This window comes from Rana temporaria, chromosome 4 (assembly GCF_905171775.1).
Source record: "Rana temporaria chromosome 4, aRanTem1.1, whole genome shotgun sequence".
Taxonomy (NCBI): domain Eukaryota; kingdom Metazoa; phylum Chordata; class Amphibia; order Anura; family Ranidae; genus Rana; species Rana temporaria.
In genome coordinates, this window is record NC_053492.1 from 14,170,581 (window position 1) to 14,185,493 (window position 14,913).

Sequence of the window (14,913 nt, forward strand, 5' to 3'; positions counted from 1 at the left end):
GCTGAAGAACGGGGAGAGCCGTATGTAAACACGGCTTCCCCGTGCTTCACTGTGGCAGCTGCATCGATCGAGTGATCCCTTTTATAGGGAGACTCGATCGATGACGTCAGACCTACAGCCACACCCCCCTACAGTTGTAAACACACACTAGGTGAACCCTAACTCCTACAGCGCCCCCTGTGGTTAACTCCCAAACTGCAACTGTCATTTTCACAATAAAGAATGCAATTTAAATGCATTTTTTGCTGTGAAAATGCCAATGGTCCCAAAAAAATGTCAAAATTGTCCGAAGTGTCCGCCATAATGTCGCAGTCACAAAAAAAAAAAAAAAAAAAAAAAAAAAATCGCTGATCGCCGCCATTAGTAGTAAAAAATTTTTTTTTTTATAAAAATGCAATAAAAATATCCCCTATTGTGTAAACGCTATAAATTTTGCGCAAACCAACCGATAAACGCTTATTGCGATTTTTTTTTACAAAAACATGTAGAAGAATACGTATCGGCCTAAACTGAGGAAAAAAAATGTTTTTATATATATTTTTGGGGGATATTTATTATAGCAAAAAGTAAAAAATATTGTTGTTTTTTTCTCAAAATTGTCGCTCTATTTTTGTTTATAGCGCAAAAAATAAAAACCGCAGAGGTGATCAAATACCACCAAAAGAAAGCTCTATTTGTGGGGAAAAAAGGACGCCAATTTTGTTTGGGAGCCACGTCGCACGACCGCGCAATTGTCTGTTTAAGCAACGCAGTGCCGAATTGTAAAAACCCCTTGGGTCATTTAGCAGCATATTGGTCCGGTCCTTAAGTGGTTAATTAACCTAAAAAGGCTGGAACTCTCCTTTAAAAGCAGCTGATCAGACCAAGATGGGTGTGATCCAGATACTTTTCAAAATTTAAAAATGGCGCCGTTTGCATCCGGAGAAAACCGGAAGTGATGAATGCTCATTACGTCTGGTTTCCTCTACCATAGAGGCAATTGGAGCCCTTTCCGGTCCCGATGAGACTGGACAGCCTGAGAGAACCGCGGAAAGGTGGTGGCAAGAGGGAGACATCCCCTCTCGCTGCTTTTAAAAGTGATCAAGTGGCTAGTTTGCCACTAGGATTGCTTTTACAAGAAAGCCGACCAGGGTGGCTCTGTTGCTATATAGGTTGGTACACTCACAGATTGCAGTAAGACCGCACTGTACAGAGGCACCGCGGTGTAACCAAGGCCTCCGCGCCGGCTGAAAGGTGGGGAAGATTTTGCCAATCACTGTCCACATTGGCAGCCATGGCACCTCCAGGGTGGTACCTCCATTATATAAAACACAGGAAGAAATAGGGAGGTGGTGACAACACTTACAAATCCATAGTGATCTCTGCAGACCTGTAGATGGGAGTCATGATGGAATTATGGAAGCCGTTCTCTGCAACACCTTTCATCTGAGGATAAGGCTTCTGTGGGAGAGAGAGACAACTCACTGTTAAGATGGCCACATAGCGCCGCCCCCCTACATGTCATTTACCTCCATCAAGTCTCAATCAGAACCTGAGGCACACCAAAAAAGATCGGGCGACTACAAAAAATAAGGTTTCCTGTTGTTAAATGTAACGTCATTCACTGGGGGGGGGGGGGGAGGAAACAGATCATCATACTAGAATGTACCGATAGAATACAACTAGGTGAATTAATGATGAAGAAGGATCTGGGTGTCCTAGTAGATCATAGGATTACTTGCGGACCGCCCCATGCACATTCGCAGTGACGGGGCGGCCACTCTACGCCGGATCCATGTACGTGACACGGCATTTCAGGGTAGTGGGGTGCGCAAGCCTCCTGCCCCCCGCCCCCTGGCTGCACTGTGATTCGCTACAGCAATAGCCAGCTAGCAGGTCCTGGCCAATGATTTATATGGCTGGGACCTGCTGTTTGGCTTAGCGAATCACAGCACAGAGCCCTGCGTTTACCAACACCACAGGGCTCTGTACATCCAGCAGAGATATGTCTTTTTCCCCCCCTCCCTGCTTCAGCCACATCTACTGGTAAAAGCAGCACACATTACACATTGTTAGGCACACAGTCAACCCCTTAAATATCCCAAGACGTTAACCCTTTCCCAGCCAATGTCATCAATACAGTGACGTGTATAGTATTAGCACTGATCATTGTATTAGCGTCTCTGGTGATGTCAGTCAGTTTGCACCCGATTGTCCGCTGCACCATCACAATTACATTAAAAGCCGCCGATCACCATAAGGCTGCATTCACACCTAAGCGTAGGCGATTTGCGGCGTTTTTTACCGCGATTTGCCGCGACAAATTGCGGCGTTTTTCCCCGCGATTTTTTGTACAGGTCATTGGCATCAATGTAAAACGCCCAAGCCGCCCGATTCGCGCGTCAAAAAAGGGTCCGGGACTTGTTTGAAATTCAGGAGTTCGGCGTTTTGCGTTGGAGATGTGAACCATCTCCATAGAGAATAATGTTATTTTTTCCCCTCTAGCGTCTTTGAGCGCCGCGCTTCAGGCAACAAAACGTTCAGGTGTGAATGCAGCCTTAGTGGTACAAAATAAATTATGAATATATACACACACACACATTGTGTGTGTTAATATGTATGTATGTATGTATGTATGTATGTACGTACGTACGTACGTACACACACATATATATACACACACACACACACACACACACACCATAGTTTGTAGACGCTATAAGTTTCATGCAAACAATCAATATATATTATTTATTGGGATGCCCCCCCCCCCCCCCCAAGAAGAGCATGTTACCGACGAGGGTATTACTTAAAGTGGAGCTCCACCCAAAAGGGAAAGGGCTACTTATCTGCTGCCTCTCTCCCTCCGGTGCCAATTCTATGAATGGGCAGCAGCGGGGAGTGGCAGGCATAGCTGCTCTGCCTGCTTCTCTCTCATCTTACAGCTCTACGTGTCTTGGGTGTCCTCTATTATTTACATATGGAGCTGTAAGAGAGGAAAGAAGCACACAGAGCAGCTATGCTCGGCCCCTCCACTCCGCTGCCCATTCACAGAAGCCTTTGTGTTTTGTGAATGAGTTCACATGATACAAAGGCGTCTGTGATTGGGCAGCAGAGGGGAGGGGCGGGCATAGGTGCTCTGTGCTTCTCTTCCCTCTCACAGCTCTATGCGTCTTGTGTGTCCTCTATTATTTATATGCAACAGGTTTATGCTGAAGGACACACAAGACGGAGAGGAAGAGAAAGCACACACACAGCAGCTATGCCTGCCCCTCCCCTCTGCTGCCCATTCACAGAAGCCTTTGGCCCAGATTCAAGAAGCAATTGCACCTGTGTAACCATAGGTTACACAGCGCAATTGCTTACTTGCCCCGGCGTTACGAATGCTCCTGATTCAGGAACATCGTAACGCCGACTGCAGCCTAAAATCTGCGTGGCATAAGGCTCTTATGCCACGCATATCTTAGGCTGCATTCTAGCGATGGCCGCTAGGGGGCGTTCCCATTGTGGTCAGCGTATAGTATGCAAATTGCATACTAACACCGATTCACAATGTTGCGCGAGCCCTGCGTACGCAATTTACGTCGTTTCCGTACGGCGTGTTTAGCGTAAGGCTGCCCCTTCTAATAGCAGGGGCAGCCAATGCTAAAGTATACCCGTCGTTCCCGCATCGCGACGTTCTAATTTTACGTAATTTTCGTAAGTGATTCGTGAATGGCGCTGGACGCCATTCACTATCACTTTGAAGCAAATGACGTCCTTGCGACGTCATTTGCCGCAATGCACGTCGGGAAAGTTTCCCGACGGAGCATACGCTCTACGCTCGGCGCGCCTAATTTAAATGATTCCCGCCCCCTACGGGATCATTTACATTAGGCGCCCTTACGCAGGGCAAGTTTACACAGCGCACACGCAATTTACGGAGCTACTGCTCCGTGAATCGCGGGTAGCGCAGTAAATTTGCGGGGGCGCAGGGCAAAAACGCTGCCCTGCGCCTCCGCAAATAAGGGGCAAATCTACCTGAATCCGGGCCTTTGTGTTTTGTGAATGAGTTTACATGATACAAAGGCTTCTGTGATTGGGCAGAGGAGGGAGAGGGGCAGGCATATGTCCACTCTATGTTTTTCCAAATTGTTTCTCTTTTTGTTTTTGTAGCGCAAAAAAAATAAAAAAACGCAGATGTGATCAAATACCACCAAAAGAAAGCTCTATTTGAGAGAAAAAAAAAAAGGTCAATATTTTTTGGGAGCCACGTTGCACGACCGCGCAATTGTCAGTTAAAGCGACGCAGTGCCAAATCACAAAAAGTTCTCTGGTCAGGAAGGTAGTAAATTCTTCCGTGGCTGAAGTGGTTAAAAAAGGTCATAGTGTTTAAGGTGGGGGGGTGGGTTGACCATTACCTACACAGAAATCCTATATACTACAGTTATACCTTGAAAAGGGAGTCTCACCTCAGAGCTTGCAATCATGCATGCGTCTCATCACCTGCGTGCCACGCCGTATGAAAATTCTCCGTGGCGGAAACAGCATCTTTATAGTGAAGTATTCTGGTTAGATTTTTCTACTAGCTGTCATTACTAAAGTCAGGGTTTGACAAATTTGCTTGGAATCTAGGAGCCAGCTAAAAAAGTTAGGAGCCAGAAAACGCACCCCGTCCCGACGAGCTTGCGCGCAGAAGCGAACACATACGTGAGCAGCGCCCGCATATGTAAACGGTGTTCAAACCACACATGTGAGGTATCGCCGCGATTGGTAGAGCGAGAGCAATAATTCTAGTCCTAGACCCCCTCTGTAACTCAAAACATGCAACCTGTAGATTTTTTTAAACGTCGCCTATGGAGATTTTAAAAGGGTAAAAGTTTGTCGGCATTCCACGAGCGGACGCAATTTTGAAGCGTGACATGTTGGGTATGAATTTACTCGGCGTAACATTATCTTTCATAATATAAAAAAGAAATGGGGATAACTTTACTGTTGTCTTATTTTTTTATTAAAAAAAGTGTAATTTTTTCCCAAAAAAGTGCGCTTGTAAGACCGCTGCGCAAATACGGCGTGACAGAAAGTATTGCAATGATCGCCATTTTATTCACTAGGGTGTTAGGATAATTATATATATATATATATATATATATATATATATATATATATATAGTTTGGGGGTCCTAATTAGAGGGAAGAAGATGGCAGTGAAAATAGTGAAAAATTACATTAGAATTGCTGGTTACCTTGTAATGCTTAACTTGTAATACCAACGGCCAGCACCAGATGGCGCCAGCTCACATCTGGTGGTAATAACTTGTAATACCAATGGCTCACCACCAGATGGCGCCCACCTTCCAAGCCAAGTCTCCAGGACACTATTTCTAATCGACCTGGCGACCGGGATTTGTCGAGCCCTGACTAAAGGTTATACTTAGAAGTATTGTGCGATCTCTTTTTGTACATATCGAGTACAACCCCAAAAACGTAAAAACATATCACGTGACAAAACACCAGTTAGGTGGAGTTTTCTAAAACCGCACCATTCCATGCACACCTTTAGTGGTTGCGCAATACAAATCTGAACAGCTTAGAAGAAGAGGTTCTCTAGAGATGGGACGGCACGAGTGAAGAAACAGGGTGGGGCAGGCTGCACGAGTGAAGAAACAGGGTGGGGCAGACGGCACGAGTGAAGAAACATGGTGGGGCAGACGGCACGAGTGAAGAAACAGGGTGGGGCAGGCTGCACGAGTGAAGAAACAGGGTGGGGCAGACGGCACGAGTGAAGAAACAGGGTGGGGCAGACGGCACGAGTGAAGAAACAGGGTGGGGCAGACGGCACGAGTGAAGAAACAGGGTGGGGCAGACGGCACGAGTGAAGAAACAGGGTGGGGCAGACGGCACGAGTGAAGAAACAGGGTGGGGCAGACGGCACGAGTGAAGAAACAGGGTGGGGCAGACGACACGAGTGAAGAAACAGGGTGGGGCAGACGGCACGAGTGAAGAAACAGGGTGGGGCAGACGGCACGAGTGAAGAAACAGGGTGGGGCAGACGGCACGCGTGAAGAAACAGGGTGGGGCAGGCTGCACAGACAGGTAAGGACACTCACCTCCCCAAATGCAAAGACATTCATGTTGTAGGATCGGAGGTCACCTTCAGCCTCATCGCTCAGGTAGTTATCCTCAACCTCCTCTCTCTCCTCCTCCTCCCGCAGCAGGTCTTCCGATACCACAAAGTCCGAGTCGCCATCATCCGAATCCCGGGATTTCCTCTTCCTGCTCTTCTTCCCGGACTGTGGCGTCTTCGGCGTCTTCTCTTGACCGGTCTTCTGTTCTGGGGTGGAGTTGTCTAGAACGGTGGGAGACGTTCGCCCAGGAACAGACAAGTCGTCTGCAATCTCATGGAGGTACTGAAGAGCGCTGCGGAGAGAAGAGAAAAAGTGATAGTCATCTTCTACCTGACACCAGATTACCACGACGGCTCAGACCCCGGCACCAACATTAGGATCGAATCTAACCATAAATATGGGTGGGGAGAAAATAAATAGTAATACCCAATACAAAAAACAACCACACACACACACATTTCAAAAAGTGGAAACTACAAGCTGGTGGACCTCCAGCTGTTGCAGAACTACAAGTCCCATCATGCCTCTGCCTGTGGGAGTCATGCATGCCTTGCAATGCCTCATGGGACTTGCAGTCCTGCAACAGCTGGAGGGCCGCCAGTTTGAGACCCCCTGATCTAAAGTGTAAGAATTTTTTACCCTAATGCATTCCATTTAAAAAAAAGGTCACACTACATGCCCATGCGCCCCTCACCCGACTCCTTCACCAATCCAGCACTGCCCAGTCTGCAGCATTGCTAATCTCTCCTCTTTTGTCATAGGTCCCTGCTGCTGTCAATGAAATCCTGTGAGGAGCAGGAGGCATGGCCAAGCTGGTGTGTGTATGTTTATGGACGCACAACGCGGCTTGGGAGAGCGCCCGCACAGCCTGCTGGAGTACTGGTAGGAAGGAGGAGTGGAGAGCACCGGTTAGGGGGCGCCAAATGAGGAGGTTTGGGATCTCTCTGTGCAATATCATTGCCCAAAGCAGTTACGTATAACTCTTAACCACTTAAGCCCCGGACCAAAATGCAGCTAAAAGGACCAGGCCCCTTTTTGCAATTCGGCACTGCGTCGCTTTAACTGACAATTGCGCGGTCGTGCGACGTGGCTCCCAAACAAAATTGGCGTCCTTTTTTTCCCCACAAATAGAGCTTTCTTTTGGTGGTATTTGATCACCTCTGCGGGTTTTTAATTTTTGGCGCTATAAACAAAAATAGAGCGACAGTTTTGAAAAAAATTCAATATTTTTTACTTTTTGCTATAATAAATATCCCCCAAAAACATATATAAAAAAATGTTTTTTCCTCAGTTTAGGGCGATACGTATTCTTCTACCTATTTTTGGTAAAAAACAAAAAAAAAAAAAATCGCAATAAGCGTTTATCGATTGGTTTGCGCAAAATTTATAGCGTTTACAAAATAGGGGATAGTTTTATTGCATTTTTAATAATTATTTTTTTTTTACTACTAATGGCGGCGATCAGCGATTTTTTTCGTGACTGCGACATTATGGCGGACACTTCGGACAATTTTGACACATTTTTGGGACCATTGTCATTTTCACAGCAAAAAATGCATTTAAATTTCATTGTTTATTGTGAAAATGACAGTTGCAGTTTGGGAGTTAACCACAAGGGGCGCTGTAGGAGTTAGTGTTCACCTAGTGTGTGTTTACAACTGTAGGGGGGTGTGGCTGTAGGAGTGACGTCATCGATCGAGTCTCCCTATAAAAGGGATCACTCAATCGATGCGCCGCCACAGTGAAGCACGGGGAAGCCGCGTTTACATACGGCTCTCCCCGTTCTTCAGCTCCGGGGAGCGATCGCGACGGAGCGGCTATAAACGAATAGCCGCGCCGTCGTCACGGATCGCTCCCCGAGGGGACCCGACCGCCGCATGTAGCGAGGGGGGGGTTCCCACCCGCTAGAAGGCAGGGACGTACATGTACGCCCATTTGCCTGTACGTGCCATTCTGTGGACGTACATATACATGCGGCGGTCGGGAAGTGGTTAATAGCAACGTGGTTAGAATACCAACCTGACCTCCCTAATGGAGATCTTGACTTCTTCAATGTGGGACCCTGAGGGTCCCATTAAGAAGTTGTCTATACTTTACATTTTACTCCACCGACATCTTAAACTTATGAATTGCCATGTTGCAGGGTAGTCAGCTTCCAGAAAGTGATTTTACATTTGATGTATTTGGATGGAAGTATCTTATGTGTTGTGGGAAAAGACTCCAAAATTAAAAAAATATATAAAATAAAAAAGTAGACAAAAATTGTGGCCACGCTGTAGTGAAGGGTTTTAATCCAAAGTCAACCAACCAATAAGATAGATGTTGGCTTTGTCATAGTGTAGGATCCACATTAAGAAAAGGCAGCCAATAAGATGTATGCATGCCGTAGTGTAGAGTTTACATTCAGGACAGGTAGACACCAATAAGATGGATGTCTGGGAGGTACTGTAATGGAGGAGGATTCATATCCAGATGAGGCAGACATCAATAAAATGGATGTTGGCCATATCGTAATGTAGGGTTCACATCAAGAGGAGGCAGCCATCAATAAAATAGGAGGTTTGGAATGCCATAGCATAAGGTTCACATCAAGATGAGGCTGCCATTAAAGATGTTGTCCATGCAGTAGTGTAGGGTTCACATCAAGATGAGGCTGCCATTAAAGATGTTGTCCATGCCATAGTGTAGGGTTCACATCAAGATGAGGCTGCCATCAATGAGACGTACTTTGGTTGTGCCATAGTGCAAGGTTCACATCCAATCGATAACACAGATAATGGCCATGCCGTAGCATAGGGTTCACATCAAGATGAGGCTACCGTCAATAAGACGGATGTTGGCCATGCCGTAATGTAGGATTCACATCAAGATGAGGCTACCATCAATAAGACGGATGTTGGCCATGCCGTAATGTAGGGTTCACATCAAGATGAGGCTACCATCAATAAGACGGATGTTGGCCATGCCGTAATGTAGGATTCACATCAAGATGAGGCTACCATCAATAAGACGGATGTTGGCCATGCCGTAATGTAGGATTCACATCAAGATGAGGCTACCATCAATAAGACGGATGTTGGCCATGCCGTAATGTAGGATTCACATCAAGATGAGGCTACCATCAATAAGACGGATGTTGGCCATGCCGTAATGTAGGGTTCACATCAAGATGAGGCTACCATCAATAAGACGGATGTTGGCCATGCCGTAATGTAGGGTTCACATCAAGATGAGGCTACCATCAATAAGACGGATGTTGTCCATGCCGTAATGTAGGGTTCACATCAAGATGAGGCTGCCATAAACAAGATGTACTTTGGTTGTGCCATAGTGCAAGGTTCACATCCAATCGATAACACAGATAATGGCCATGCCGTAGCATAGGGTTCACATCAAGATGAGGCTACCATCAATAAGACGGATGTTGGCCATGCCGTAATGTAGGATTCACATCAAGATGAGGCTGCCATCAATAAGACGGATGTTGGCCATGCCGTAATGTAGGATTCACATCAAGATGAGGCTGCCATCAATGAGACGGATGTTGGCCATGCCGTAATGTAGGATTCACATCAAGATGAGGCTGCCATCAATGAGACGTACTTTGGTTGTGCCATAGTGTAAGGTTCACATCCAAATGACAACAGATGTTGGCCATGCCATAGCATAAGGCTCACGTTAGATGGATATTGGCCATGCCGTATTGTGGGGTTCACCTCAAGATGAGGCTGCCATTGTGAGGGAATGCAATGAGCATAATGATAAATTAGAAAATGTCTATTCTCTATGCATCTTTATTATACTATAAAGTCTATATTGCTTTTTCATGTATACCACTGCTGTAATCCTTCCTCACTCAAATCAGCTCCTAATAACACCCCTTCCACCGAAAACACTGGAGAAGACCAAAGATGGCGGATACCCCCCTCTCCCCCACAGTTTAGGAATGAGGAAGTGAAGACACAGAGGGACGGCTAAGATCGGCATCCCATCTTTGTACTCTTCTTGCATCTCAGCCAATCAAATGCGCTTTTTAGTTTACATTAACATAATAGTGACGTATCATGCTGTGTGTAAAAGAGCTTAGCACTGTCTGTAATAAAACATTAGATAAGGAAGTAACGGATCTGCACGGACGTGTCGGAATCTTACTTTCACAAGCATGCAAGCAAATGTTATCTAAACTTTAGATTTGGAAAAGCAGTAGAATCTATATTAACCCCTTTGCGGTTAACCGAATTATAACACCATCAATAAGATGGATGTTGGCCACGCCATATGGTTCACATCCATAGGAGACAACCGTCAATAACACAGATGATGGCCATGCCGTAGCATAGGATTCACATCAAGATGAGGCTGCCATCAATAAGACGGATGTTGGCCATGCCGTAATGTAGGATTCACATGAAGAGGAGGCAGCCATTAAAAAGACAGATGTTGGCCACGCCATAGTGTAGGGTTCACATCAAGATGAGGCTGCCATCAAGACGGATGTTGGCCATGCCATATGGTGCGCATCCATATAAGACAACCATCAATAACACAGATGATGGCCATGCCGTAGCATAGAATTCACATCAAGATGTGGCTGCCATCAAGACGGATGTTGGCCACGCCATATGGTTCACATCCATAGGAGACAACCGTCAATAACAGATGATGGCCATGCCGTAGCATAGGATTCACATCAAGATGTGGCTGCCATCAATAAGATGGATGTTGGCCATGTCGTAGCATTGGATTCACACCCAGATGATAGAAAAAGAGTGGGGAAAAAAACTGCGCTAGATACAGATAACAATGGTACATAAATAAAAATCAATGTAATTGAAGCAGCAATTATCCTGTCTGATATAAAACACAGCATAGCATGTAAATAGAAAATATAAAATCGCGCTAGATCATAGCTTATAAGTTTAAAGTCCACCAGTGTTTGAAACTATGGGCTGATCCACAAATGAGCATTAGTAAAATCCATCCACTATCTTCAAATCGTGAGGGTTCCACCACCACGTGCCCCTGGATGACGTCATCTGACAAAACACTTAGGGAGGAGCGACGCGCTGACATCACCTCATGTTTGTATTCGTATCCCGGAAGGACAGGTCTGTCTGGATGTGCGCCGGCCGACACACCAGACTTAAGGCTTTGACATATATGGATGCTGTAAGTGCAATATTTACGTTTTTGAATAAAATAGGTTAATGGTTTTACAATATTTGGAGCCTTTTTATATCTTTTATAAAACCATATATAAACTCACATGAGAGAGCAAGAGACATCCTGGAGGTAGATGTACGCAGAGACAAAGACTCAGGCTGTGACCTAACCATTTGGCATCTTTTGATCCTCTGTAACGGGGGATAACGTAGATCTGGTAAGGCAAGGGTTGACAAATTTGCTTGGAATCTAGGAGCCAGCTAAAAAAGTTAGGAGCCAGAAAACGCACCCCGTCCCGACGAGCTTGCGCGCAGAAGCGAACACATACGTGAGCAGCGCCCGCATATGTAAACGGTGTTCAAACCACACATGTGAGGTATCGCCGCGATTGGTAGAGCGAGAGAAATAATTCTAGCCCTAGTCCTCCTCTGTAACTCAAAACATGCAACCTGTAGAATTTATTAAACGTCGCCTATGGAGATTTTAAAGGGTAAAAGTTTGTCGAGCGGACCTAATTTTGAAGCGTGACATGTTGGGTTTCAATTTACTCGGCGTAACATTATCTTTCATAATATAAAAAAAATGGGGATAACTTTACTGTTGTCTTATTTTTTTATTAAAAAAAGTGTAATTTTTTCCCAAAAAAGTGCGCTTGTAAGACCGCTGCGCAAATACGGCGTGACAGAAAGTATTGCAACGATCACCATTTTATTCTCTAGAGTGTTAGGATAAAAAATATATATAATGTTTGGGGGTTCTAATTAGAGGGAAGAAGATGGCAGTGAAAATAGTGAAAAATTTTGAAAAATGACATTAGAATTGCTGTTTAACTTGTAATGCTTAACTTGTAATACCAACGGCCACCACCAGATGGCGCCAGCTCACATCTGGTGGTAATAACTTGTATTTTTTATTACAAATATTTCATTATAATTTATTTTGTGCAATTTATTATCCATTTTTAAATTTTAGATATTATATATATTTTTAGTTTTTTGCACTATATATATATATTTTTTGTACTTTTTTTGTATTTTCTTGCATTTTGGTGCGGTTTTGCATCTATTGCAAAGAAATTATTTTTTATGGGTATGGCTTTATTAGCTTTTTATTAGCTTCACATTCTTTTTGTATAAATCCTTGTATACACTAAGGATTATCCTTTGGCTTAGTTTCAATACCTCTCCCTGTGACAGGTATTTTATATATATATATATTTCCTATTGCCTGTTGTTTACCATGCAACTTTCACTGCCACTGTATTCTAAGGTATATTTAATTTGTTATCATCGCACCATTTATGGACTATTTAGTCCTGGTATTGTATGAACTGTTTTGAATATTGTTTGTCAGTGTAAGCTTTTGTATAAAGTTTTCGGTTACTAAGCAACCGAGACTGAGGCTTTCAACGGCACGCCATCTATCGCTGATTGACAGACCTATTTAATCTGGTCTTGTGCGTGGTCCTGCGCGCTTCCTGATGACGGATTACTGAAACGTACGTCGAGGCGACACGCAGACCACGCACAGCTTCCTGTCCAGCTGGTTCTCGGCTTCTGCAAGGTGGAACGCACGCCGTAGAACTTCCCAGCGCGGACATCCCTCTCCACGGAAAAGGTCTTCAGGATCGCTATTTTTCTGATCAAGCCCAAAGCCTCAGTGCCGGGATGTGGGCACTTTTAAAGTAAGCCTCCATTCGTCACTTGCTTTGTTTTTAAATTATTTTAATAAAAGGTAATATACTATGGCGGTATCTCTCTGCTTTATTTTTATGATGTCCCACTAAGCTGACCCTTAGGAATCTCAGACCATCCACCATCTGTCCTGGGTGACAGCAAAGCTTACTCGATCTTTTTTTAGCTAAAAAGATCCACTCCATGCGGTAAGGGGCCATCCTTTATGCACTTTTGGGTGATAGGACTGGTGAAGGTGTAATTCCCACTTCTCCTCAACTTACCACACAAGCAGCACAGATTAAGAAATTTATGGACGTTTATTATTTCTGATTTTGGACTCTCTTTTTTTGTGATTATTCACTAGTTCACACTTTTGTGTAATATTTCACAATCACTTATATTGTTTGGTATCTTATATAATTTTTATGTACTTACTTTATTTTTATTTTATTTTATTTTATTACTAATTTTTTTAGTATTTTTTATTGTTTATCTTTATTTTCATTTTTCACTGAGTTTTTCCCCCCTTTTTGATTGGGGGCACTCAGCACATTTATATGTCAACCTACCATATATTTATTTATCGTGTAGTTGACGGATGTTTAAATGGTTTGTGTGATTTATATTTAAGGTTCATACACAATTTACACTGGTTCATGAATTGCACATGCACTTTATCCACTTGTATTTTGGCACATATATTACAGGTATTCATACCCTGATTTATTAGTATAATTTTTCACAGGTTTTTTCAGAAGACCTTTTGTATTATAGTTTGCACAGGCACTTTACTGCCACTTCATATATATATTTCTTATCAGTATCAGCGCCCCCTATTTACAAATTTCCTTCCATATGTCCATTCTTATTTGAATTTATTCTTATTTGAATTGTTTGGGGAGCAGCTATTTTGTTTACATATATTTTTTTTTTTGGCGCGAGATTTATTATTCCACTTAACTTGTAATACCAACGGCCACCACCAGATGGCGCCCCCCTTCCAAGCCAAGTCGCCAGGACCCTATTTCTAGTCGCCATGGCGACCTGGCGCCCGGGATTTGTCGAGCCCTGTGGTAAGGAGTTCGTCATATCATCTGGTAGTAGAACTCTCACGATTGAAGATGGTGGATGGATTTTACTAATGCTTATTTGTGGATCAGCCCATAATTTCAAACACTGGTGGACTTTAACTTATGAACTCTATGACCTAGCGCGATTTTTATTTTCTATTCCCATCCAGATGAGGCTGCCAATCGATCACATGCCAGACGAAGTGTTCCTGCGTGGCTCTGAATTGTTGCACTTTTGCAATGTGATCTCTTTGCACTAAAAAGTTTTGGACTGCAATATAACCACTTAAAGGGGTGGTTCACCCTAAAAACGACTTTCTAGTATTACATTGGCCCCCCACATTACAATACGATTATGCCTATTATGTTTTTTTTGATGCTGTACATACCTTGGTACAGCTAATTCACCCGTGGCTTCCGGGTTGCGAGTCCCGCGGGAGTGGGCGTTCCTAACATGCTGGTGATTGACGCGATGACAAAAAACGAGCTCCCCCCGTCGCGCAAGCTGCGTCACGATTGGCGAAAGGAGCCGAACGGCGAGTCGGCGCTATACTGCGCCTGCCGTTCGGCTCCTTTCGGCAATCGTGACGCGGCTTATGCGACGGGGGGAGCTCGTTTTTTGTCATCGCGTCAATCACCAGCATGTTAGGAACGCCCACTCCCGCGGGACTCGCAACCCGGAAGCCACGGGTGAATTAGCTGTACCAAGGTATGTACAGCATCAAAAAAAAACTAATAGGCATAATCGTATTGTAATGTGGGGGGCCAATGTAATACTAGAAAGTCGTTTTTAGGGTGAACCTCCCCTTTAAGGACCCCTTCATGCCGATATACGTCGGCAGAAGGGCACAAGCACGTACCTGTACGTCCTCTTTAAAAGCCCAGCTGTGGTGTCGCGAGCGCGACCCGGTCCGAAGC

At 44.5% G+C, this 14,913-nt stretch overlaps 1 protein-coding gene across 1 annotated transcript in view; it reads right to left on the minus strand.

Moving 5' to 3' along the window:
• Window positions 1–14,913, minus strand: part of GTF3C2 (general transcription factor IIIC subunit 2) — an 80,040-nt gene that overhangs the window by 43,822 nt on the left and 21,305 nt on the right. Inside the window, 2 exon segments of the mRNA XM_040347592.1 lie at window positions 1,346–1,440; window positions 6,069–6,378. Of these exon segments, the coding sequence (XP_040203526.1) occupies window positions 1,346–1,440; window positions 6,069–6,378 (405 nt within the window).